General features: G+C 37.7%; 6 protein-coding genes across 6 annotated transcripts in view; 2 read left to right on the top strand and 4 right to left on the bottom strand.

Moving 5' to 3' along the window:
• The window catches only part of LOC131676520 (transmembrane protein 132E), a 49313-nt gene extending 46114 nt beyond the window's left edge, over positions 1-3199 (bottom strand). The window contains exon 1 of the mRNA XM_058955598.1: positions 1795-3199. Coding sequence (XP_058811581.1) covers positions 1795-1828 — 34 coding nt within the window. The 5' untranslated portion in view covers positions 1829-3199. The remainder of the gene's footprint in view (positions 1-1794) is intronic.
• A 4914-nt stretch (positions 3200-8113) lies between these two features.
• LOC131676517 (zinc finger protein 85-like) lies at positions 8114-10999 on the bottom strand. Its single transcript, XM_058955595.1, has 3 exons — positions 10765-10999; positions 8790-10711; positions 8114-8730 (listed from the first exon to the last, which is right to left on the bottom strand). The coding sequence occupies exons 1-3, from the start codon at positions 10773-10775 to the stop codon at positions 8207-8209; spliced, it is 2457 nt and encodes an 818-aa protein (XP_058811578.1). The 5' UTR covers positions 10776-10999; the 3' UTR covers positions 8114-8206.
• A 2996-nt stretch (positions 11000-13995) lies between these two features.
• On the top strand, positions 13996-15789 carry LOC131676518 (spindle assembly abnormal protein 6 homolog). Its single transcript, XM_058955596.1, has 5 exons — positions 13996-14059; positions 14124-14278; positions 14333-14949; positions 15004-15554; positions 15614-15789. The coding sequence occupies exons 1-5, from the start codon at positions 14050-14052 to the stop codon at positions 15724-15726; spliced, it is 1446 nt and encodes a 481-aa protein (XP_058811579.1). The 5' UTR covers positions 13996-14049; the 3' UTR covers positions 15727-15789.
• On the bottom strand, positions 15687-16478 carry LOC131676519 (coiled-coil domain-containing protein 12). Its single transcript, XM_058955597.1, has 2 exons — positions 16205-16478; positions 15687-16148 (listed from the first exon to the last, which is right to left on the bottom strand). Exons 1-2 carry the CDS (start codon positions 16324-16326, stop codon positions 15803-15805), a joined length of 468 nt encoding a protein of 155 aa, XP_058811580.1. The 5' UTR covers positions 16327-16478; the 3' UTR covers positions 15687-15802.
• Positions 16479-19564: 3086 nt separating this feature from the next.
• LOC131676516 (zinc finger protein 117-like) lies at positions 19565-21901 on the bottom strand. Its single transcript, XM_058955594.1, has 4 exons — positions 21771-21901; positions 20479-21708; positions 20009-20360; positions 19565-19950 (listed from the first exon to the last, which is right to left on the bottom strand). The coding sequence occupies exons 1-4, from the start codon at positions 21779-21781 to the stop codon at positions 19651-19653; spliced, it is 1893 nt and encodes a 630-aa protein (XP_058811577.1). The 5' UTR covers positions 21782-21901; the 3' UTR covers positions 19565-19650.
• Positions 21902-23741: 1840 nt separating this feature from the next.
• Positions 23742-27744, top strand: LOC131676515 (zinc finger protein 585A-like). The gene is made up of 4 exons (XM_058955593.1): positions 23742-23790; positions 23852-25983; positions 26046-26288; positions 26353-27744. Exons 1-4 carry the CDS (start codon positions 23780-23782, stop codon positions 26613-26615), a joined length of 2649 nt encoding a protein of 882 aa, XP_058811576.1. The 5' UTR covers positions 23742-23779; the 3' UTR covers positions 26616-27744.
• The last annotated feature ends 14 nt before the right edge of the window (positions 27745-27758 follow it).

Here is a 27758-nt window from a genome sequence, read left to right as displayed (position 1 = left end):
AAAGATGACTGGAAAGAAAACATAATGAAATATTTAAAAAAAATCAAGGGTCTGATGATCAAGTCAGTCTGCTAGATACTGATGAGACGAAAACCAAACACAAATCCAGTACTTACTAAAGTTATTGATATTCCAAAGTAATAGAATAATCACGAAAGAGATACCATATTCTGGGTTTTTCTTTGAATTATCAATTAACTACTTAATGTTAGAAATTTTATTATCATATCAAGTGAGGTTTCAGCGACCAACAAGTAAAACCAAGTACAGTCGTACGCATCAGAGGGGTGTTGCATAGCCTCTCCATTTCCACTAATTCCGAAACAGTTTTTGAAGATAACAAAACTACATTAAATTAGAAGAGCGTTACCGTCTTTTTGTAATTTATGTCTATCATGCATGACACTGAATAAATATTAAAAAGTGTTCAAAGATAAGTTAAAAGGCAACTGTAGATATGAATAGTTTGAAAGGGATTGTTTCTGTGATAACTGCTACAATAGTGCGCAAAACTAGACTAAGACTCCGACTAAATTTAATAACATAACATATTGACCTGTTCACCTGTAAATTATTCACGTGTAGAGGTGACAACGCAGACGTAACGTACAAAATTGCCTGATTTTGGAGCACCTTCATTCCCATTGGTAAAATTATGAAAATCTAACCGATTGCCAATTGGAGCACTTCCAAGTCGCTTTATTTCTAAAAATAGGAGGCTACGTAGGATGACTGTTATGACTAAATCTATTTTCTCGTCTGTTCATTGACAAAAACGTAGTTGATAAGCTTCGGGTCAACCCGATGAAGGCGGACAATCAAGAATTTTGGCCTTGCGCAGTATGTTTTTGCTGTCGCAGACTTTTGATACTACACAGCAAAATTTAATTCCCCCCGGATTCCAGCCGAGAGTAGTGCATTGATTACCGAAAACGAACCAGACAGAAAATCAGCTTCTACTGTTCAATTATTTAACTATTTCATGCTTCTCGTTTCTGGACATGGCCTCTAGAATTCACGAAATAGAACCAAAACTACGAACGTTAAGTTCAGAAGTTGCTTGCGCTCTAACCATGTACTATATCTTTTTCTATATGCACTGTTTTCCGGTATTTTCTTGCCTGCTGTCTATTTCTTTCACTGAACCACGATCGCGTTGTTCGCGCCAGGATGTCGACGATTGCAATTTATATGGTGTCTTTGCCATAGCTCCGCTGCAGTAACCCCATTTACTCGCACACCTTGACTCTCATCCTTTCTACCCTCTCTTCATGATTTGCAGTGCTCTTTTAGCTTCGTATTTGAATGCATACCCAGGAATCTTTCGGACCACTGGCTGCTAGATAGCAAATGGCTTATGTTTCACGATTTGATGCAGATTATTCCTAAAGCCTCTGGAAGAAGGATATAATTTGTTCATTGTGAAGCAGAAACATACTGTTGAACAATCGACCAGAGTATCTTCCGTTGTCAATTCGCTATTTTTATGTTGGTGTGATAAGGTCAAATGAGTTTAAACATAGATTACAAATATATGTTTTTGCAATGGCAAACATCTATTATACTCGACTAAATCGGGTTCGGAATCGGTTGTATTTCAAAAGCAATCCACACAGAAATCGTTCGGAATTTCGAACCGATTTTTGAAAAGTTTCAGAATCAGAATTTATAGGCTTTATACAATTGTATATAATATTCGAAAACTTTCAATTTTAAGATTTGTTTTGCTACCAACGACCAGATTGTCGGGGATATTTTGTTTTATGTATACAATATTGTCAATGAAATATTTACCGATAATTAGCAGTAACGTAATCCGGAAATCCATGTTTTGCTCCAAAATTGGTATAATTTCTCACACTGCTCGTATTGCTCTCGTTCCTTCCTCAGAGTGTGTTTTGTCGATCCACTTCTACTGAAGTTGTCTCCTGCGTTGTAGTTCCCGTTTTTTTTCTACAACCAGTAAATTCGATTTCGACACCGTCCTGAGGCAAGGAAGAATTTCCTAAGACCAAGAGCGAACGGAAACACCCCTCGAAAGAAATAGTATTACTTCTCTTCTTCTGTGAAAATGTATTTTTGATGAGAAGCGAATTGTTTTTATCGATTTTTTCTGCCTTTTCTTCTCACTTGGCTCTCGCTCTCAAAGCAATTTTTCGCTTTCAGTATGCTTGAGGCACCACATACACATTGCTCACTGGTAGAGTAAGATTTGCTGCGGAATTTCCGCCCTACAATTTCTGCTATGGATTACCAATAAATTCAGGTTGCTGTTAGGCCGTTGACAAAAACGCACATAAGTCATCGAAGAAAACTTTGGCAGCCGCTGGTTGCCCAGCCCATTTCCTTGACGTTTTTCATCGCTTTCCGGACACTTCCAGGCTTCCTCCCACACAGATCGTGTCGCGTGTCAAGCACGCGCCCACTCCTGGTCTTATGTGCTTCTTCTACTTGACTCACTCAGTTTTCCTCTGGATCCATCAATCGGTAAGAAAAATTACACTATTCTGATGACACTATTCTCTATTCTGCTGACAACCAACATATTTATGCAGCTTAGTTAGCTACAGATTCAGCTGATAATGCTGATCGCGAAGCCTTCTCACAATGAAAAATACTGACATCCGAAGCTCATGATGTTTCTCATCGTTTGCAACCAGGAGTACACAGAAAATCTTCACGTTTTCTTGGTTTCTAATTTTTTTCTCTAACTTTATGCTCTTCCTTCATGCATTTTTTTTTGCTTGCTCGCCTCATATACACTAAACTAAAGCTTATTTCACAATTTTCCAAACTTCTGAATCTTTAATAGATTTATTCAGATAGCAGCACCTCGTTTCGTGTCGTATGTATGCTCGGTACACTCAGAATTAGAACCGTTATCCTTGGAATAAGCATTCTTTTTCTAGCTCGAAAGATAACTCCGCATCTTCACTGAACATTAATCTAGCTAACAAGCACGTTCCCTGTGATTCTGATGCTCCTGTTCTGTAGAATTCGTGGCAGACAAGAGGACTGGGCGCTAAGAGTGGGGTGTTATGTTATTATGCTACCACCCGCCCTTGTCGAACTCACTCTCCGCTCCTGTTGATGATGATGTTGGTGCCTATATCTAATAAGGGTATGTAACGCACACGGACCGCGAAAAAGCAGCACGTTCACCAGCGACGACGTTCCCAACTCTACTGAGAACAGGAATTTCTTCGCTCCTTGCTTCATCGGTTGCCAATTACTGCTAGGCCAATACAGCTGACAGCATATGCTCATAAGCGGGCCTTACACGTTCAATATTTTTGTCAATACTAGAGGGTATTGACAAAAGTATTGTACGTGTAATGGAAAAAAATTTATTGACGATGTGGATTTCAAATGGGACTGAAATATTGCAACAATATCGTCAATACTGGTATTGACGAAAATATTGAACGTGTAAAGCGGCCCATACGCTGATTCGAATGAACCGTTGCGACGCTGAGAGAGAGAGAGTGAGAATGGACGTGCGAACCGAGAGCAGCATAACTTACACATTCGTTTGCCCTTTCAATGCTATTCATGTGGCCGTGTCGGGTGGCACATACTATCAACAGAATTTTGATTTTTATGCTAAATATGCACTACATCATTTCACGGTGGGCGGTAGCGAAGGTAATGTTTGCTGTTTTGTTTGCAATTCAGTCTACAAGTGTCTTGAGAAACAGAAATCTGTAGTAATTTTTAATTGCAATAAAATTCATCACTGCGCTAATCATAGGGGCTATCCATATACCACGTGGACAATTTAGGGGAGGGTACAGGGTCACCAGAGTGCCCAGGCTTGTCCAAGGAGAGGGGGGATGGGGTATGGGTAAAGTCCACGTGGACTTTTCATTATATTTTTGTCTTTTATAAAAAAAAATGAAGCAAATTTCTGTTGTCATTGGTGTGAGCGGTTATCTTCAAAATTTTTTCAAGATTTTGAAATAGTCCAAGTGCTTATAATAGCATAGTATGTGCGTGTGCATCAGGTGTGAAAATTAAAAACATCTATGACAACTATCATCAAAAAATCATAAGAACTCCCACGAAAAAGAATCAGAGAATTTGTTTCTATCTGAATCACTTGATGCAATCATCTGTAACTTGGTCTAATCCCATTAATTCTGGACTTCAAAGCTTGAGATTGAAACTATGAACCAATTCAAGAATTCAAAGGTTACTTCAATTTTGTGATGAATCTTTAAAACGTAAATATAAAAGATTGTAAGTGGTTGAGAAATGAGATATTTTCATGGAAATTTTACAAACGACTAAATATGTGTATGACATTCTGTGGTGGAAGTTTGAACGATTTTCATAAGGTTCTTGTGCTTCATAGTAGTCTTCGACATTGGAAAATTTTCTAAACCCCATTTTGATGGAACTATCCTTTTTTTTAAAGTCCACGTGGACATCGTAGGGAGAGGGTAGGGGTTTAGGAATTGCCCACGCTTGTCCACGAAGGGGGAGGAGGGGATCAGAAACGAAGGTTTTATTGTCCACTTGGTATATGAATAAGTAATTTTTCACCATATGAAATGTTGTTTGTGTGACTTGATCGTGCGAGAGAATTATGCAAACGGCCAAACTTAAAAGATGTTCCATTTTTGGCAACAAAAAAGCCCTGTTTTTGGCAACAAATAGGTTCCATTGTTGGCAACATTGTTGTTGTACATAGCAAATCTTTTAAAAAAATGCTGAATACACATTTTGTTGTAATAATTGGTATTACTTTTGACTTTATTTCCAAACATAAGAGTTATATTTGCTAAATTTCATGAGGGCGGGCATAGCGAATAAAATTAAATTAGCTGATTTTTTCTATCATTTCATTCCATTATACATATTCTTAAATAATCAATGTTCTCGTAATATGTATGATGTCATAAATTGAAAATAATAGCTTTTAAAGTAAGGTTCCCTTTTTGGCACGGTTCCAATTTTGGCAACTGAAAAAACATGTAGTGCGTCTCCATTGGATAAGCTAAAAGCTCTCCATTGGAAACTGTATGCGCTTCATAGCTTTGGAAGCGCAACGAGAAGCTGAACTGGAGTTGAAACTGGCACGAGTATACGGGATGCGAGAAGCCTGTTTACAACAAATCGATGACGATGACGTCAGAGTTGAAGTTGAACGGACCGCCTTATTTCTCTATGACATGCTAATCTGCTGCAGAATGGTTTCAACTGTTTCTTATACACAGCTTATCGCCATCGTTTTGTTAGAGGATTGTAATGCAAAAATGGTCCAAAATATACTCCCCCTTCCCTCCCATGTCACAAATTGGCATTTTTTTTTACTAACCCTGCTCCCCTAGTACGTAACGTATTACTTTTTTCAGCAACAATATGTTACGTTAGGTTCTAGCTTAGCACCCCATTTATAACAAAATAAATCACTCTTCCTAAAAATATGTAATTTTGGATTGTCCACCGGAGCACTGCGTTGTTTCATATTGCTAATATTACCCGCAGTGATAACTCGATTTGCGTTATTGTGCATGAAAGCGCAGAATAGTTCATCTCGAGTATTAAAGTATTGTTAAAAATAACGGTCTATTCAAAGATGATTGGGATATTTACACTGAATTTGACTGACTTGACAGGTGATAACATAATAATTTCCAAATGACCAACATAGTTAATATGGGATATGCAGGTATGGTAACAGACATTTGTTCAAATTTTTACACAAGTATTATATACTTATTTGCTCGAACATGGATGCCTGCTATCTGTGACGAAAGAACGTTTTGATGTTTACTTTTGTATTCGAGTGTTTCTTATAGAACAACAACTCGACAGAATACAAGATTATCTCGGGGTTGACGATAATAGTCAATTTTCAACGATATTTTCGATTACTCTAGCCCACCTTGCGAAATCGGTAGCGACCGAGAAAATGTAAAACATGTCACAGTAGTTATTCGAGTCAGCGAGTCAGGATGTGTAAACGTGGAACGTATGTGTTTGTTTATTCCATATTGTTCACACATACGAATAGAAGTTGGTAAGAGTGGTTGGGATCATTTCACAAACACATCAATCCGACATCAAGAGACATTACTCATTTTCAATGAAACTCTCGCAACGTAATGTCAGCTAACAGTTAGCATAGCATTCCAATTATCTACTGATATGTATTGTAATTTCCCTGTAGGAATCTATTTTTTGCTTTGGTGGGTACTGCATGAATATGAAATTCATCTTTCAGTGAACGAGGTCCAGCATGCTGTCAGTCCTCAAATTAACGCTGAATCGGTCGAGGGTCGATTTCTACGTCAAATCTTTTGGGGAGTTTGTGTAGTGTGACCAACTAATAGTACACATAGTAGTTGATACTCCATTTCGATCCGGAAATGGCCTCCCATTTCAGCAAAAAACGTACCCGATTCACAACATCCCGCGGAATAGCATAAATGGAATAATTATACTATCGATACTACATAGGTTTCGATTTTCTTTAAACATAACATAACGAGGGTGGTTGATTTCATTTGATATTATGGTTTTGCAGATTAATCCCCCCACAAGTGTGACATTTTCATAAATTATCTTTTAAGTGATTGTATTGAGACGATGCCTTCCGCAAATTTGTAACTCTTACTTTTGCGAACAACTTTACTGAAGATACCAAATATTTATCTTGAATATTTTAAAAGTTATGACTTGTTGAAGCATCGGTAAAGGTTTCACTGCAGCGGAGGATGTACAAACTCGGCATACTGGAAACCGGTGAGACCGTTGCCTACATTCTTTAGTTTTAGATAAAGTTGATTCGTATCGTACGCAAAAGGATTTTTTTCGTTTTTTGCACAGAAAACAGATGGTATATCGAGTATGGAAACACTAAGTTGCGGTTTAATTGGAGTGTTAAAAATACTCTTATCTTGTGGTCCTACTACCCAATTCTCATACGATTATAGATATCAGACTGGCTCAGTTTTAACAATACTCACACGGCCGACCGGTGTTCAAATTGCTGAAGTTTAGGAAAAAAGTAAATCACTTTCGATGGCCGGCTATTCGAAGTTTAAACACAAGAAAACATGTTTAGTTATCATATCTCTTTGCCTTGAATATACGTGTACCTACCAACAATCCCACCGCATAAAAACATTCATTACGTTGTCGCATTGCCTGCTTTTAGCGAATCCTAAATCTATACATGTACTTCAATCCAGCTCCGTAATACCTATGGAAGCGTCGATGAGTCGGTGGCTTTCCCTAAGTAGGTATTACATGTACATTTCCTACCCTATCCTAATCGGTAAAGATGATCGTGGTCGTCAATGACGATTCTCAGGCTATTGGTTTACTGAACTCAAAAGAGATAAAGTTCATAAAGATCATTTATCACACATGTAAGATGACTTGTACTACCTATAGTTTCCTTAGAATGCAATCTACGAATAGCACCGTGCGTCGCAACGCAAGAATAAAGTTATTTAAAAAAACCAGATTTAAGAACATCTCGTAAATATCGTTTTACAGCTCGATATGCTCCCTATATGTAAGCTATACCTTCAACAAAGTTGTTTTAAATAACAGTTTTGAAAAAAAATGCTAAAGGAACGACGTCTGATACTATATTTTTGAAGAATTAATTCTCCATAATTACTTCAAGAAGAATCTATTACTCAAATTATTATCATTTATTTTATTTATGTTGGAAAACTTTTTCAAAGTTTTAAAACTTCAAATATGATGGTTTCGAAATTATGTCATTTTGACAGTAAGTTAGTTACATTAGTGAAGGTTAATACTGTCAGTAACTTTTACCGTGTTTAGTAATAGTCGTTTGTTCCTCTTAAGGCGTTTATCGTTCTTTTTCCGGAAAGCGGTGCAGACAGTTACCACCCCTTCCGTTTTAGCAAAATTGGTCCCACGGGATGATCCGCTTAGCAATAACCACGCTGCAGCGCTATTAAAACCGAAAAAAAACTTTGCTCCCTGACACAAGCTTGGCTTTCTATGTTGCACAAAACAAACCATCGTGTATTTCTTATTTTCGATCAACAGTGTAGAGTAAAATAAAACGAACTGTACGTGTATCAGATTAGCGAGAAAATTTAGGTAGTTCAACGAAAACAAACTATCGGTTCCAGTAGAAATTTATTAAAAATCTGATTAATAAATCTACAAGATGTATTAGAACTTCTTCTAAATCTGAGTTCCAGGACAACTTTGACTACATGCCAGTTCCAATGGATTCCCCCAAATCAAGGTCCTCAGCCGTTGAATCATCCTGATGTTGCATGATTGTTTGCGGTATCAATAGCTTCGTATCGAGAACGTAAAGCGAAGTTCCTTCCCCCAAAGCACCACCACTAGTAGTAGAAGCGCTTCCAGTGTTGATTTGAAAGCTACCGAGTGAAAGCTGTTGGTGTTCCGGTAAGCTGTTAGGCACTTGAGATCCGACAAAATTGTGTGACTCCACGGAAACGGGAAGCGTAACCGATTCAAGATTTAGCATTGCGTTTGCATCTGCCAACTGTTGATCATGGTTGGTAACAATTTGTGAGTGTATAAGAGTCACTGGAATAACGGTACTCGAGGATACGTTCTCAGGTTGTTCATTCTCCGATACACGGCCCTGTTCCGCAAATAAAAATAACCTGCTTTTGGCTTTGTAGTGAGACCTCTTGTGTCTGTTCATTGTTGAGCTATGGTAGAATGTTTTATCGCACAGTTCACATTTATACGGCTTTTCTCCTGGAAGACGAATAGTAATTAGCTACGTAACCAATACTAAATTTACAAATAGAATATACCTGAATGGATTCGTGTGTGAACTTTGAGGGCACCACTTTGGGAAAAACTTTTCCCACAAAGATCACACTGATATGGAATAGCATCGTTACTGTGTAGTCGCTGGTGACGACGTAAATTCGAATGTTGCTTGAAGATTCGACCACACACATCACACTTGATGGAATTCGGATTACGATGATAGTATTCATGGTCTACTAAATTGATGGCGCTTTTGAAAGACATATCGCAAAATGTACACCGGGTATCCTCTATTACAGATGAATGGGAACTAACAACATGATCCTGCAAATCTCGATAGCAACTAAAAACGCTGTCACAGAAACGACATTTGCATTCCATGCTGATATCTGGTGCAGTGCACTGAATGCTATGTTCTCTCAACAGTGGTTTGATACGAAAGCTTCTGAAGCACACCTCGCATGTAAATGGCCGTTCTCCACTATGAATACGACGGTGCTCGATAAGTCTAATTGTTTCCTTAAATCCTCGACCACAAATTTCACATTTGTACGGTGCATTTTGAAGATGTGTTCGTTCGTGCTGTAGCAAGCAGGATGATTTGTTGAAAATTTTACCACAAATCTTACAAATATACTGAATTTTTCCAGTATGGATATTTTCGTGTCTCCGTAAAGTGCTCAGCAAAGAATATGAATTGCCACAGTAGCCGCACTCATAGCGTTTCAACCCGTCAACGATGATAATCTTAGCCGAAATTCTTTCACTTTCAATCTTTGCTACAGCCACTTCATCGGCTTGTTTTTCCTGAGCGTGCGTCCTTTCGTGTGTTTGACAAGCAACGACGGAATAAAATCTCTCATTACAATATACGCATTTGATTGGCTTCTCAGGTTCCTCGTGCGAAGCCAAATGCTTATTCAGCATACGAATTGATGTGATGACCGATGTGTTTTCACATCGGTCACATGAATATGGTAGCTTGTCCACATGGATGCTTAGGTGCTCATTAAGAGCTTCCTTCGTATCACAAGGCTTCAAATCGCATAAAAAACATTTGTTGCGCCTGTTCAAAAATGATTCGTCGTCGGTAATTTTCATCTCGTGATTTCGTTCGTGGCGTTCTAAATTAAATTTAGCGGCAAATCTCTTGTTGCAGTAGCGACAAATAAAACGACGGTTCGCATTCCGTATAGTGTCATTCTCTAGATCATCTTTGTGGAAGCGTCTCTGATGGGCGGTACGGTGTATTTTAGAACTAAACCGTGCTTCACAGTAGTAACACTTGTTAGGCTTGGCTGGATCATGCATTTCAAAGTGTTTATTCAAGGAGCAAAAACTTTTCAGCTCTTTCGAGGCACATTTGTCACAGCGGAACGGAAGCATATCTGAATGCTTCTTTCGTAAATGTCGCCTTAGTTCGTGTCCCGTGGAAAACTTGAGAACACATATGTTACAATCCGAATCCTGTCGTGATCTTTTATCCAAATCGCTACTGGCGAATTCGTCAACATGATTGTCGGAATCATCCGAGTCCGAGATATTAGTCTGGTCGCATTTAATTCTGTTGATCCTTTCTACAGATTTCGTTATCATATGTTTCTTTCTTCTCATACGAATCGCAAGCGGGATGTCATCTTCATCCTCACTTTTCAACACCAGATGGTTTCTTAAGTTTACATCAGGTTTAAATTCTCCGATCAATGATTCTACCGGAGCTTCCAATTTTACATTTCCATTTTCAATCGGTTGTACTTGAGCGTCACTTTTTTCGTCTTCGGGTTCGCTTTTTATATCGATTGTACTATGCACCGCGTGTTCAACAGCTATAGTCATTGATGCCGGAACAGTTCCCGTTTCGGGAAGTAATTTATCCACGTGTGAGTTTTCCTCATTGTCACTATCATCTTCTCGTTTGACGATATATATCTCCTCGATAGCGTTACTTGATGAAATAAATTGCCTGTGAAATTGTACGGTTAATTACGGGAGGTTTTAATTTAAATTGATTCAAACCTTAGCAACATTTTTTATTTTCAATCGCGGCTAAACCAACAGATACTCTAGGCACCAATCTAGGAAACCATACAAGTTATTTGAAATAGTAATGTAGCGTGTTTAAATTTGTCAAGATTTTTTTCACGATGTAACTATTTTTACGATATCTATTTTGAAATCACAACTTTCTTCATTATTCCTTATAATTAATAAACATTTTAACAAGAATATTTTTTTTATTCACGCTCAGCATAACATGCGACCGAAATTGTAGAAAAGGTAAACATATTAGGAATGGGCGATGTCGATGCGATGAAAAAAATTCAAAATCGATTATTTTTGTCTCGAAACATCGATTTTTTGCATCCGATCTTTACGGTCCGATTATTGACATCATCGATTTTGTGAAGTTGAAAAAATCGATCTGGCAACATCGATTTTTCTTTTATAATTAACATTGGAAAAAAATCGATTTTCTTGAAATCGATCTTTTATCTCGAAAAAACGATTTTTTCCATCCGGTGTTTCTCGGTCCGATGTTTGACAATATCATAAAAAATTTGACATTTGCGAAATTGTGCACTCGACCGACGAAATCGGGTGACTTCAAGATCGACCTACTAATTTACCGACTAAATTGAATTACGTCGGGGGAAAATTTTTGTCACCATATTAATCAGTAGATTTTATACGTTTAAATCTGGTACCCGACTTAATTGACTGAAAAATCGGTTGGAAAAATTTTGTTGCATCGGAACAAGATTTAATAGTCATATTATTCCACATACGAAATCGGTTCTCGTATTGTTGACAAACACTTATGTCGGAAATGTTATGTTCTAAATATAATTTTTATTAATTTTACTTATATCTTCAATAAATTAAAAGTAAAATTGGTAAAAAAATACAGTTCCGCACTTTAAATAGGAAGAAGTGATCGTATACTCGACTATTGCTCGGATTGATTTGGGTAAGTGTAATTAATATTTGTCAAGTTAGTTTTTATTAATTCTTAATCATATTCAATTGATGACCTATTGATTCAATAAAATCGCTGCCTGTACGTTAAAAAAGCAACCAGGAAGTTCAAGAATACTACAGTTCCACTTCACATTTTAAGAGCAACACGAAGATCCGGAAGATCGACAAGCCATGTTAAGTTCCAAGGGTAAGTTTTTACATATTTTTTTTTATTTACATAAAATAAAACAATATAAACGACGATATATATCAAACATTTTTCTGCGAAAATATGTCTTCTACTTATTTTGAGAAATTCCCAGTGAAGGTAAGGGACACCGGTTCGAATAAATCAAAACTATCGACAGATCTACCTATTTAATCGTTTTCCATCAACAGATTTCGACAAATTTCGTCAACCTATTTCGTCTGGTGTTGCGTCGACAGACACTCATGTTAAACTCCTATAAGCGTCGGTGCAACAAACTATAAATTCGTCGACTTCAAAGTCTGGCGATTCAGCCGACCAAAACCGATTTAATCGGTGGGAAAATCGGGAGGATTTTTTATGGGGTAACGTTGGAAAAAAATCGATTTTCTTGAAATTGATCTTTTATCTCGAAAAAACGATTTTTTCCATCCGGTGTTTCTCGGTCCGATGTTTGACAATATCGATTTTTATTGATTGAAAAAATTCCATGTAATAAAATCGATTCTATTTTTGAAAATGCCTAATATCGATTTTTATTGATTGAAAAAATTCCATGTAATAAAATCGATTCTTTTTTTGAAAATGCCTATTTGTATTTGACTCTATTTAGAGTGTGGCCATGAGTAAGAAGAAGACACATAACGTATCCAAACGAGCATGAAATTTGAAACATTAACAATTGAAATACATCCAATTTCATGCTCATTTGGATACATCATGTGTCTTCTTCTTCCTCGGTATAGTGCACTGTCAAAAACGAAAACGATATAAGGCTTTCGACGGGGTTGAAGCACTTTTTTTTGGAGACTTTTCAGTAAAATGCTAGTGCAGTATTTGACTTCACTGATTATCAGTAAAATTGTGCAGAATTCCAACTAACTAAAAGATTTTGTTATCAAAGGTGCCGACGGCTCAGCAATTAAATGTGGAAGCTTAATTACTGATTTTTCAGTACTTCGGGCTGATATTTGGTAATTGCCAAATTTCTTGTAAGACTAGTTTGAAAAAAAAATCCGAATTTGATGTAAAATTATGAACTTTCGAGAAATGTAGTTGAACTAAATATGTGGAGGCGACTACGAATTACCTCAAAACAGGAAATTAGATAATTGCTCGACAAACGTATGATTAGGGCTCAAAAATTCATTTTGAGAATACTGGAAAAAACCGTTATCACCCAAGCACAGATCATAGCTATTAACAAAAGAATCTCTTTTGTTTGCTTTCAACGGATGTGCTGCGCGATTAACAGTTTGTACGGAATTTTCCCCAAAATGAATTTTGACATTTGGCTTTAGAGCCCTTATCATATGTTTGTCGAGATAGCTGCTGTTTCTCTCCGCAGTAGCAGCCTACACACATACAAAAAAACCTAAAATTGAGGTCTTTTGACTCAAACTCGGGGTATCATGGAATAAGCTAAAATTTGGTAAACCGTGTTGAAGGTAGTTTCTCTTTAAGCGCGGCAAAAATCACAACTCATTGATAGGTTTTTTATACTTAACCTTGTGTTCAATATACTTAAACTTAAGTTGAATTTACCTAACTTTGAGCATACCCCAAACAACTCGAAAGTACCTTATTCCATGGAAGACCTCGATTGGGTCGAATCTCTCGGTTTGTTTTTAACACGCACAGCTCAAAAGTAAGTTAAAAGATCTTGATTCCTGGGTTGTATTGTATAGTTTTTTATTTTTTTGTGTAGAGATTGTTTCCACTAATGCTTGGAATACTGGTTATAATGAACCACTTTAAGCCGAACAGCGGTTATGTTAATTATATGCAAAACAAGAACATGCGGAAAATATTTTAAATTATATTGGTTACATACAAGCATGTCCCATGAGAAAAATGCAATGAAACCAGATTATAAAAGTGCTGCAAAGTGTCGAAAAGAAACATCCAACAATTCCAAACTAAAAAACAAAATCATATTTAATTTCTTAAAATTCTTTTGGCCTCCCTGTTCGTTCTTTCAAATCGATCGAGAAAAGATCGAACGTTTTGGAAGATATCGTGTGCACAGTTAGCCCCAGTGACATTGAGTTAGCCCCATTATTTTGAAAGCTCGCTCAAGATGCAACTGTCAAAACCGATCGCGATGGTTGTTTGATTTATCGTTTTCAAAAGAAATGCAAAGTTGTAAACACATTTTTTTTCTAATATTATTCTTGATATTTTTAAAACATTGAACTGTACTTCGTAGCAATGGATAACTATTTTATCGATGCCCATCGCAGAAGAGGTATTAAAGTACTTTTTCCGAGCTACCAGTTACCAGTGAGCGTCGACAGTTACGGTTTACGGTCTCAACTAAAATATAATGTGGTAGTGGAGAAAATGGACTTACAAAATTTGATAGTACGGTTTTTGCTGAATTTTAGTGAACAAGTTTTAATTATTATTGTCTTTTAGCAAATACGTTTAAACGAGACCAACGATCAGTCAAAGATGTTTATCAGTACTATCGACAACAATAACTATGAACAAATTCGCACCGAGCAGTCGCTGCACGTAACATTCCAGGGTTTCATCGATCATCTAACAAAAATTCTGGATTGCTGTAGAAAAGAAGAGCTACATATGAGCATAGTTAAAGACGAAAACATCCATCTACTACAGTTCTTCGAGAAAAGTTCTTTCAAAAACCTTACCCATCTTTTCCTGCCAATAGAATTGGCATCGACGGAAACTATTTTGTTTCATATCAACCTCTCGCTACAATCGTTCCAGGATCAAGCAGCTGGATATGCTAGTCAGATTCAAAAGCACCAGTTAGAACTGACCAGCCGAGATGATTCAATCAACCGACTTCAGGCTGATATTCGAACCTTAAACGCAAAACTGTTTGAGCAGGAGAATATGATTTTCAGTCGAAATACGGAGGAGATCAATCGGCTACAGCAGACAATCAAACATATAAATGAATCGAAAGAGCTGGAAGAAAAACGTTTGAAAGCAATGATAACAGCGATGCAGGAAAAGATAGATTTTCAGAATAAAGAACTATTGACAAATACAGACAGAATTGTGTAAGTTTTCCTTTTCGGAACAATTTGTTTAACTTAATCATGTTCATGTTGCAGGCAAGAATCCAAACGCTATGAATCTGTACGGGAAGAAAACATTAAACTGAAATCGCAAAATAGTCATGGGCGAGATGAAATTGAACGACTCAAATCCGAATTGCAGTCTTTTCAGAGCCGCGATGGTAGACACGAATCTGCAATTGTAGATCTGCGGAAACAAATAATTGAGTTACAGAGTAAGCTTAAGATAGCTGAGAAGCAAAAATCTGAACTTGAAGCAGAACTGGAAGCGGAACGAAACATTTGTCAGACGAAAAAGAACGCTCTACAATTGACTACAGATGAAATTTCGAATGCAAACGTCGCTATAGCTAATTTGAACAAGGAAGTGATGAAGTTAAAGAGCAAAGTCGAACTACGAACTGAGATTGCGATGAGACAGGAAAAATTAATACAGGATAAAGAGAAAGAGTTCAATGACCTTCAAGAAACGGTGCGACAAATTCAGCAAGAACACATTAAAAATCGTGCAGTTAGTGAGGACTATGCACAAGCAGTTCGAAGAATTAAGGAAACGTCCGATTCGGTTGAGGAGAAATATCGAAAGAGTAAGTTATTCATATGCTCACCGTCACCGTTTTATGTGACTGTTAAATTACTTTTTCAGAGATCAATGATCTGATCATGAAAGTTTCTCACTGTCAAAGCATTGAACAAACATCAATGATGAACACGCACTACCCAAACCGTTATTTGAGGCCTCAGAATCGGATAGAGTAACAAACTTATTTTCTATTGTATAGATAGTTAATTAATTGTATGTAAAATAATTATGTTTCTAGGCGTGGTTGACTTTTTATTCCTCCTCGTTATCATTCGTGGAGGTGATAGCTGCCGAAGCAACATTTACGGCCTGTAGTATATCGTCCTGCCCCGCCTTTAAACGATCCCGAATTAATTCCGCAATTGCCTTTTGTGTTCGACGTTCCAGTTTTTCTAGTTTTTTCGAAACATCTCGTTTCAAGTCCCAGTCAGGTTTTCGTGGCGCTAAATTTGCAATGTCGATATCTTCAATAACGATGGGAGTTTTCATCATTGCCAGCTGTGAACTAATCTCGGTTTCCAAATCCATGGGAGACACTTCTTCGATTGCATTCTCTTTGATATCTTCGCTTTCCGGACGATAATTACGGAAGACTGGCCTATGAAATATACGCAAGTGGTTTAAGCAGATCAGTTCACAAAGTCTTAGACTTACTTCGGAATGGATTCAACCGTTTTAATAGACTCGTTAGTTGATTCTTGTTTACGTTTCAGATTCTTCAATCGTTCCTTACGTTTGAGCGCTTCTTCCTCAAGTTTACCCACGGTATCCATCATGCCACTGTTCGGTAAAGTTCAATCGATTTAATAGATTTTGTATTGTTTATTCATTGAATCCTTTTTCCTTGACCTGATGTACAGTGTAAACTAATGGCGTTTTCGTTTTTTCTGGTGCTACACCGGTGTAGTGCAAAGAAAGAGATAGACTGATTACACCCTAGGATAGGATCCGCCAGCTCTGTCTACTGTTTTTGAACCAATTCTGAACCAGCTCGTGATTGGACGAAAGTGACATTGGCAAACGTTCGGCTTGGAAACTAAAAGTACTAAAGGGCTGCTTGGAAGTGTTGTCGTATTGTGATATAAAACGTAAAACAACGTTTGTTTACCGTTTTGTTTTTTTTGGTTTTCTTGAGATTCCGCTTTCTTTCCATAACGTCCGTCTGTAATTATGAAGTGAAAGGCATTTTCTGGCAGACGAATTCAAACATATTATCTCTCTTTTCGAAGTCTAACCGAGTAACTGACTATTTAGCCTAAGTATGAACATTATTTCAACTTCATGTAAAAATTGTCTTTGTTCCAGCGCCGAGTAAATTGGGAGTATTGTCTATCGCGGGATAATATAGCATTTCGTCGAGTTGTTGCTATATGGGATACACACGAGTGCGGTCGAAACAAAAACAAACGTCAAAATGTTTTCTCACTCGCACTGATGCAAACTTGATGGGCGCGTAATTCAACGCACGGCCCTGTGGCGCATAGCTGAAAAGTCGCAATGTGGATTTAAGAAAAGATTCGCAATACTTTGGGGCAAATCGTGAGAGTTATCCTGGAAATCGCTAGTTGTTCTTCTTTTAGTATTATCGATACAGTTGAATTTTACAGTTTTTAACTGCATCAATTATCGGTGGAAATAGGAGCGTGTTATTTTCTACTGCTGTTTTCTCCGAAAAAATCACATGAAGTACTGGAACAAACCTAAACACCTATACAAACTAAACAAAAATTAAGCCTTGCAAAAAAAGTAGTTTTAGAATATTTAAACCAAATGCGAACAGAGAAGATTGATCTTGTGAATGAGGTTGCTCGACTCAGAAAACAACTTACAAAAATTAAGAGCATGGAAATATTTTTCGTAATGGCCAACAACAAATCTCGACAAACATATGATTACGGCCTAAAAGCCAACTGTCAAAATCTACTTTGAATGGAAATTCCGGACAAACCGTTACACGCCAATCACAGATGTTGGTAGTAAATGAAAGAGAAAAGTTTTATCTTTCATAAACTGTTGTGAACTGTGTTCGACTAGTAACGGTTTGTCTAGAATTTCCATTCAAAGTGGATTTTGACAGTTGGCTTTTAGGCCGTAATCATATGTTTGTCGAGAAATATATATTATTTTGCTTTGCTGTATTCCGATGGAAGACCCGTAATGATCATTTAAATGCGGATATAAAGACTAAATCATTGATTTTTCCCGGAGCGTGAAATTGATACATAATATAGAATATTTTAATCAGAACAATTTAAGTTTTGGACACGACTGTAACAAAACAAATATTTTGGCAACATTGGTCGAGTGGGGCTATGTCGTTTTCAGCAGGGATTAGCAAAAAATAAGAAGAAGCCAGCTGGCGGATCCTATCCTAGATTACACCCAAGTTTGAATGAGTGTAGCACCGACTACACCGGTGTAGTGCAGTGTCAAAAGGGCCCCGTACACGAGGCGTTAGTAATGTCATTACTGAGCAGTAATGTCACTTTTAATGAACGTGTAAGGCGAGTAATGATGGAATTCCCATACAATTCCAGTAATGACACTACTTAGTAATGACAATTTTATTGCTCGTGTAAGGGCCCCTAAAAACGAATATGCCATAAGATTTTCGTACACAATTAAATTACAAATTCAATGTAGTGTAAAGAATTAAAATTATTTTTTTTTCTAAATGCTGTCAGTATCAGTATGACAGATCGATGTTGTATCGATACTATGCAAGGTGAGATAAGAAAGGTGTAAACATTTTGACGAGAACACTTTAAATGGGCACATAAAACGTAAACAATTTCGGTTAATACTTCCTCCAAATGGACACTAACAAAGCTTTACACCACACTTTAAATAAGCCGATTCTGAAGCCTTGCTGTTCGCGAAATAATACATTATCGAAAAGGCACATAAGCAAAATAACTTCTCGACAAACATGATTACGGCTTAAAAGCCAACTGTCAAAAATCACTTTGAATGAAAATTCCGGACAAACGGTCACTCGCCAGTCACAAATGTTGGTAGTAAACAAAAGAGAAAAGTTTTCTGTAGCATTTAGTACTGTGAACTGTGTTTGGGCAGTAACGGTTTGTTCGGAATTTCCCTTTAAAGAGAATTTTGACAGTTGACTTTTAAGCCGTAATCATAATAAATAAACATATTATGTTTGTCGAGACTTGTTTTGTTAATGTTCCCTTTCACTTCCCCTCAAAAATTAACGGTTCATATACAGCAAAACGGAAAAAAAATGTTTATGGGTCCTTTTTTTAATGAAAAGACTATACTTGAAAAGGGTCCAAAAACATCCCAACACCGAGAAAGGTATCAAAATAAATGTCACATAACCATTTGCTGCAAACAAAAGGGTTCACTCGCATGAACTATATCAGATAACATCTCGCTGAAAAGGTTTTATGGGAGAGGGCACAAGTGTGATGTTTCGAAAGGGACCAAAACATTTATCTGTAAAAATGGTTGAAAATACTTTTTTTAATAAATCTGGAATATTATTCGCAAAAAATGGTTTATTTAATACAGCATTACGTCGTTTGGACCTTATATCAAGCTCCTGTTCATAAATGGGAATATAAAGTACAAGGTAATTTTTCAGACGCCATTTTCTCAACATGAGCAAATTGTATATAATGCCTTATGAAATGTTGACGTCGAGTTATGGACAATTCATGAATTACGTTACGCAGGAATTGACTTGACTTCCCCAATGCAACAAACTGTCACAAATTTCACCCGACCCCTCTCTCTTTTTACTACTGAGAACTGACATCCAAGTCATGTTTACAATGTGTCTAAGAATTCTATCAATTATAAGGTACTAATTGCATCCTAACGATCGAAAGCGTTAAACAACCGACAGTGGAGGGATAGATCACCAATACTATGAAACGTCCCGCTAATTCCATTTTATAGATCAGTAACCGCGAAAGAAATATTTAACGGGCCCAAACATAATTCACGACGAATGGAGAGGTTTTTAAGCAAAAAAAAAACTATGTGGCAGTTTGCTCGACTTTAAGTTTACATTTCCAATACCAAGATACAACTATATTAAATTACAATATATAGTAAGTTATCAACATTAGTTATTTTTACATGTCTTCAGGTTCCATCGACGGTTGTGGCACTTGTTCAGCATCTTCGATCTGACTTGTGCTCGGTTCTGCTCCTTCATCTTCTATTGTTGGGATGTAATTTTTACTATTTCCATTAAAATGCGTTAACCGGTGGCGACGCATGGTGCTCGAACAGAGAAAGCTTTTCGGACAAAGATCGCATACATGGGACCGTGTTGCATTGTGAATTCTCTTGTGGATGCGTAAGTTAACACTCTGATTGAACGTTTTCCCGCAGACGTCGCAAATGAATGCTTCCGGTTCGTTGATGTGAGTCTGAAGAAAAAAACGTATATTGGTCAATTGAATAAACTTGAATAAACTGATCATTTACCTTAATGTGCGCTTCAAGATTTGCTTCCTGTTTGAAAATACGATTACACTGATCACATTTTATGACGTTTGGTAGATCATGGCGCTGCTCGTGAATTATTAACTGGATGACGTTTTTGAACTTGGATGTACAATATTGGCATTTGGTTTCTGGCATTCCCAGTGTGTGCAACTGTCTGATGTGATGCACCATGTCCAAATAGGAGGGAAACGACTGCTGACAAAAGCGACACTCGCACGTTTTTATATCCTCAGGTAAATCGCAAATCTGTTTATGCTCTTTTAAAATGTACTTTTTCCGGAATGCCATTCCACAGTGGCACTGATATGGTTTTTCGCCGGTGTGAATGCGCCTTTAAGAAAAGATTTAATATTCAGAAATAATTATTTATCTTACAACATTTCGTAAAGTGGTTTCTTTAGTTAATAAGTTTTATACATCCAAAAACATTCCCATCAATTATTACTTACCGATGCTCAATTAATCTAATAGTCTCTTTGAATCCTTTGCCACATGTTTCACATTTGTAAGGTTTGACATCCGAGTGAACTTTTTCGTGTAGTGTCAAAGAAGACGCCTTGTTGAAAATTTTGCCACACATCTTGCACATGTAGACTTTTTCCATCGTATGCGAATTTGTGTGTCTTCGGAGCGTGGCCAACAGTGAATAGGATTTGCCACAATACTCACACTCGTACCGTTTCAGACCATCGGCGATTATAACCTTAACATTCAGACGTTTGCTTTCCAGATCGGCTCTAGCCTGCGCCTCCTTTATATGTTGTCCCTCGACGTGTCCCCGTTCATGCTGCCGACAACCGGAAAGAGAATGAAATCTGGCCGAACAATAGACGCATTTGATGATGCCGGTATGCATTTCCTTGTGCAACTGGAAGTGTTTGTTTAGCAATCTAACGGAAATCACTTTTACGGGTTTTTCACAATCCGGGCACATGTAAGGTAACATGTCAGCATGAAGACACAGGTGCTCATGTAGTGCATCTTTAGTTTCATTTTCCTGTTGACATATGAAACATAAATTTTTCTTTTTATGCTTTTGCTTTTCTGCTTGTGTTATGTGACTTTTTTCGTGTCGTTCCAAGTTGAACAGGGTCGAAAACTTTTTCGGACAGCAATGGCACACGAATCGTTTAATGACCTTTCGTCTAACCGCTTTAACTTTTTCCGCTGATGGTTCTTTCTTTTTATATGGACCTCTTTTAGTAGTCACTTTTCGGGGCTCGTCCGAGCTATCTTCGCTATCACGTATAGTTCGTACATTTCTGATTTGACGCCTTTCTCTTTGAGGTCTGGCACCATGTTTAATATTATCATCATCCGATTCCTCGGAATCGGTATTTGTGGAATCGCTATCGCCACCACTCCTATCACTTCCCTTCTTTATACTTTCAGAGTTATCACTGTCGTCCTGTGTCTTTGAACTCGATTCACCATCATCTTCCATGGCAGGTTCATCAAGTTCCTCTTTAATGATAACGTCCAACATTCCAAAGCTAGATGGTACATTGTCATCGCACGCATCTTCTTCTTCACTTGGAGGTTCTTGTTTGATGTGATCCACTTCCTCATTCTCTAAAGCGGATGTTGCAAGCGCATCCGGAGCATTGTGATTGTCCGGTTCATTTTCAGATTTTACTATGTAAATCTGTTCGATTCCGTTGGTGTCGGGAATTACTTGCCTTTGGAGAAAATTCCAAAAATAACGTTTTTGGCAGACTCTTTCATTTCACTTGGTACTTACCGACAAAGCATACCGCAGCAAGTATATAAATTTTGTGCAAATTTTAAGATTTTCTTTTCTGGCCTAATGATGTTTTTAGTCAACTATTTAGTTGACTGTCAGTGTTTGTAGTTGACAGCTCATCATTGCGCTGCTTTTGAAAAAGGGCGAAACGTAGTCATTATTTCGTTGCACGTTCAGAAACTCACAAAAAGAGGTTTTCGAAAATGCGGTAATTTAGAGTTTTGATATTCATGTTTAGATGGAGACACTGAGGATAGCTTATAGAGTCTTTTAATAAATTTTGCCACGCTTTTGGAAGGAAATGCGTACGACAAATTGTAATATTTTGAGACATATGAGAAAGCGGAGTAAGCTGGAACGTGTCGTTTTTTGCTGAAGAAAAAAAAAAATGTGACGTTTTGCACCGACAAACCACTCTGTTTTTTTTATTGTGAAATGTACTTCCACTGGACCCTCTAAAACCATATTCCGGAATCACCGGAACTGGTCATCGCGGCTAAACGTCCTCCAAACATTGTTTTGTTTTTGTTTTGTTGATAAATGGTATGACGAAGGTTTGCTCTGGGACCAGATTCAGGATTTACCGGAACTGACCATCGCAGCTAAATGGTCTCCAAACTTGTTTCGAATGCCTTCAACCATCTTGTTAAGCTCAGTAGATATTTTTTGACATGTCGCATAATGTGATGGGACCAGATTCCGAATTAACCGGTGAACCGATCAAGTATCCTCGTAGTTTGAAAATTGTTGGAATCGTTCTTACGCCTACTACTCCCTACACAGCCTCTGTCATTCTTGGAATCATTTTTTGCATTTCTTTCCATTAAAATAGAAATTTATAATATATTTTGCATTGCGTGCAATGTATTCTGCGTTGTGTGTAAGACGTTAACACCCTACAAAAAACTAGCCCTACATTTAACAAAACGTCGAACATGATGTGTTTAAGTAAATCCTACAAGATTTAAAACAGTTTAAGTTAAGTCCCATAAAAATTTCTATGGCAAAACCGACTTACCCCAACGCGATTCGGAATAACTCCGATGTTTTAAGATGAAGCACAGCTCCGTTATGGTTTAATTTTTGTCCGAGAGAGCTAAAATAGTTTAAGAATTTACAGATTTTGGAAATGACTAGTAGGTTTTTTATGCCTTTTTGTGAAGAGATGAAAATGAAATTTCACTCAAAGCGACTTTTCCCCATAGCAAAAAAAAAAATAAAATAAAATGTAATAAATAATAATAATAATAAAAAAAAACTCCAATGTTTTTGAACCATGGTGGTTCATTATCCTTAAGTATGAACTAGAAGAATTTCCTGTTCTTTTGACATATAAAGCTTCAAAATTGGCCAACTTCTTTTTCCAGAGTTATGAATTTTTGAAAGAAAAAAATCTGCGAAAATCCCAACCCGAGATATTAGTTGACAGTTCGATGACAATTATTGCGATTAATAAAGGATCGTCGGCATCGGAGTTTGCGTTGAAAATCATTCCTCTCTCGTTTAAATTGACGCAATTGATACGTCACACACTACTTTTACAATAAACGGAAAGTTACAGTGGGTAGTCTAGAACTAATAATGTCTTTGATGGCAGTGCACCAGTTTAGTGGAGCGCACTTGTTTTGCACTTTCGAGCAGAAGTGTCAATGGAACATACCCAGTTTTCTGCATTTCTGCTCGAATGTGCAAAACCAGTGCAGTCCACTACATCGGTGCACTGCCATCGAAAACGGCAATAGTGAAATGTAATACAACCGCATGTGCATTTATTCCAATATCAATTTCGTGAAAAAAGAATTCGTCGAAAATGAACTAATCTCCAAGCAAAATCTCAAACGACTCTCCATTGCGCCATCTGCGTACTGATATTTCAATAAACTGCTAAATAAAGCTCCTTTGATTTCATCAGCCCTTTTTGTTTTTCGATGATTTTGTTTCTAAAGCATCAGCGTTTTTTTACAGTGCCTCTGTCATTTAAGAAGATATTTACTGCGAATAAAAGAATGCTTCTTCGGTAAATAAATAAAATATTTGTAGTTGTAGGCCCCGGAATAATGGTACTATCGAATTCACAGGCATATTATACCTACCAACAACGATGTGGAAGAAATCTACATTGTAAAGCAGGAGGATGAGCTGATAGAAGCAAATGGGAATCCTCTTTCGGCAGCTGGTCCTAGTAGACCCGGAGGTTTGCTTCCGGCGGTTTTTCTAGAAAACGAGGATATTGAAATCAAAGACGAACCATTGAGTATCCACGGAAGCGACGAAGAGTATGACACTGAAGAAAAGTACGATCCGCCGATTCCGATTTTCCATGCTCTTCCGGTGGAGGTAAAACTTGTTGAGGACCTTCCAAAAAAACTGGAAGCTATAAAAAAGGAACCCACGGAAGTTCAACCTCAGCCCCAGTCAAATAAGATTTTGCCGCCCACGCCTGTGCCAGCAAAAACAAATGTTAAAAGTGAAGAAGATACAGATTCGTATGATGCTTGGGCCAAGAACGATGATGTTCCTCTCGCTAGAAGAAGAGAAAAAGCAAAAGCGAAGCGTGTTCGTAAGAGAAAGGTACCTGTTAAGAAGCAGGAACATAAGATTCCAGAATCTGATGATAGTGGTGACTTTATTGACGATCTGGACGAGGATGAATATAAGCCACCGAAGCTAGAAGACAATCTAGTTGAGAAAGGCAAAAAGGTGAAGAAAGAACGAAAAAAACTACATAAAAAGGTAAAACCAGAAGTCGAAAAAGACGGTAGTGAGGAATCCGATCAGGAAGATGTGGTTAAATGCTTTATTTGTGTCACCGACCAGAAAGAAACATGGGCACTGATAAAGCATATGAGACGCGAGCATAAAAATATGCTACCATTCAAATGTAACGTTTGTGTATCACGAGAAATTACGAAGCTGAAGGAATTGAATTTACATTTTCGGCAACATGATGAAAGCCGAAAGCACAAATGTATGTACTGTGCGGCACGTTTCCCATCAGCACAAGCTCAGAGTAGTCATATGCGACGTATGCACAATGATAGTTACAATATGGATATGGAAAAATATCGACGTTTCGTATGTCGTTTCTGTGATAAGAAGTTTACCAAGAAACATGATCATGAGATGCACGAAAAACGTCATCTTAAGGAAAAATCCAATGATGTAGAGTTTCTGAAAAGAGAACTTAAGTGCTACATATGCAACGATTTTATAGGCAAAACCCGAGACGATCTGAATGTTCACGTCGTGAAACACAACACAGAATGGCTACCATACCATTGCCAGAAGTGTGACAATAAAAAGATCACAACCGCTCGGGTTCTGTGTGAACATTTGCGTCAACATGAAGAGGGTCTTGCTGTCAAGTGTGTCTATTGTGATGAGCGTTTTGTAACGTTGGCAGCATGCCAGACCCATGAGCGGAGTCACGCAGCCGAGAAAGAAGCGGACGAAATAATCGATGCTAAAATTATAGCGGAAACACACAATGCAACCGTGGTTGTTGTGGACGGTCAAAAACGTTTCCAATGTGACAAATGTGACCGGTCCTACACACTTTTTAGTAGTCTCCGTAAACATCAAAATCTGCATACTAAGAGCAATGCTTACATCTGTCTGAAATGTGGCAGAGCTTTTATTAAAGCATCTTCTTTGGCTCTTCACGAAAGAAGAAACCATGACGAGAATGCAAATTTTGCCTGTGAAGGTTGTGGAAAAACGTTTCGAACGATTGGTCATTTGCTAGACCATAGAACTCGAACTCAGCACTATGCCGGAAAGCCTTACATTTGTGAAGGGTGCACAAAAACATTCCGTTTACCAGATGAGCTTAAAGAGCACCAAATAACTTGCCCCGAAACGGAAGCAAATCGAGCATGTTTCTGTGGACTATGTTCCGAAAATTTCCCGTCGCTGGCAATTGCTCTGGAACATGTTAAAGCGGAGCATGATTTGGAAATTCCTGAAACAAAGTGCAGATACTGTGACTTGACATTCCGTGATGCAGAGCGGATTGTGGAGCACGAATTTAAGCATACGTTGCCAGGGATTATGACATGTACCATGTGTAATCGAATTTTCAAGCATTTGAAAAATTTACAGTGTCACATGAAGAATCACGGGAAGGTAGCGATTCCGTTCATGTGCGATATCTGCGGAAAAACTTTTACACAAAAGGGGACGCTGACGATTCATACTCGTTTGCATACCGGTATGGCATCCGTTGTCTTTTTTGAATCAACTATCGTGTTAATTATTTGTTTTGTTTTGCAGGAGAACGTCCGTATACCTGTCAGCTTTGTCAGAAAGGATTTGTGGATAAGAATGAAATGCGACGTCACTATAATATGCATTTTAACCCTCAAAGCAAGTTGTTCATTCCGAACGCGGAACAGATTGCTGCTCCCGTGGATGTGGGAGCACAGGGAAAAAAATATAAACAGTACACTTGTAAGATTTGTGGTCGTCAGCTTACCACTTCGACAGCATTGGCTAAACATATTACGACTCATACGGGTACGCTAGATTGAATTATTTTGGTAATCTACGAATATTTATCGGAAATTTAATTTAATTTTAGGCGAGAAGAAGTACCAATGCGATTTTTGTGAGAAACGCTTCGCTCAAGGAGGACAGCTAACAGTTCACCGTCGAATCCACACCGGTGAGAGGCCGTTTGCGTGCGAAATCTGCGGCCAGCGATTCGTTGGTGGAAGCAACTATAAACGGCATGCGAAGCAGGGAATGTGCAAGGCAACTGGGATTACCGGTATGCCCGGTCTTTCAGTGCCGGTTATCGTTGATCCAATGACTGACGAAGAACCGATGTATCCGGTTGACTAGAATGTGTACACGATTATTTGTACTTTGCTGGTAGCGTGGTTTAACTAGGAAAGTTGTCTGCATCACATTTCTGGACAATTATTCCATCATTTTTTTATCGATTTGAAATGTTCTATTCCCAACATTTGATAACCGTTTATTTAACGAATAGGGGAAATTCCTCCATTATGAACAATATCTAACATTCAACCTGGGAAAAATGAGCAACAGTAAATGGTTAGATCTGGCAAATAAGTTGCTGCTGATCGAAGAAAATCGTTTTAGGAACTGCAAAATTAGGCTTTTAACGTTTTCAAAGTACACTCAAGTTTTTTTTTACGCGGTTTTTTTTTGCGCGGTATTTTTTTACGCGGGTTTTTTTACGCGGATTTTGAAATTTACGCGGTTTTCATTTACGCGGATTTTGAAATTTACGCGGTTTTCATTTACGTGGATTTTGAAATTTACGCGGTTTTCATTTACGCGGTTTTTGAAATTTACGCGGTTTTCATTTACGCGGATTTTGGAATTTACGCGGTATCCATCAATGAGGTTCCCTTTATCGCGGATTCTTAAATTTAAGTGGTCTTCATTTACGCGGATTTTGAAATTTACGCGGTTTTCATTTACGCGGATTTTGAAATTTACGCGGTTTTCATTTACGCGGATTTTGAAATTTACGCGGTTTTCATTTACGCGGTTTTCATTTACGCGGCTCGTATCCCCCGCGTAAAAAAAACCTGAGTGTACAGTGAAAGTAATTCTTCTTTTTCATTTTTAAAAATACGTTTGTAATAGGTTATCCGGTAAAGTTTTTAATAGTATACTGTCAACTTAATTCCTTCAGTGACACTACGGTCAAATCAATCTTCTCGACGAAGACTTGTTTTAAGCTTCCTTATTGTAATATAGAATTATAATTATGATAAAAGTATTCGGCGGGCTGCTGACAAATCACATTAGTTTTTTCGACCTATGAATACATAGTTTTTTATTTGAAGGGAATCTTATTCCTGTGGGCATCGTAAAATAGTTGTTACGATACTTGCCTATTACACAAACGATCTGTGTACACTGAAATTTGTATAGGTATTCCCCAACGAGTTTTAGGATTGAACTCCTTTGTAATTAAAGAAATACAAAAATAAATAACTGCATCATATT

The sequence above is a fragment of the Topomyia yanbarensis genome, chromosome 1 (assembly GCF_030247195.1).
Source record: "Topomyia yanbarensis strain Yona2022 chromosome 1, ASM3024719v1, whole genome shotgun sequence".
In the NCBI taxonomy this organism is placed as follows: Eukaryota; Metazoa; Arthropoda; class Insecta; order Diptera; family Culicidae; genus Topomyia; species Topomyia yanbarensis.
Note: the sequence above shows the minus strand (reverse complement) of the source record. Positions and strands in the feature narration are given on the sequence as shown.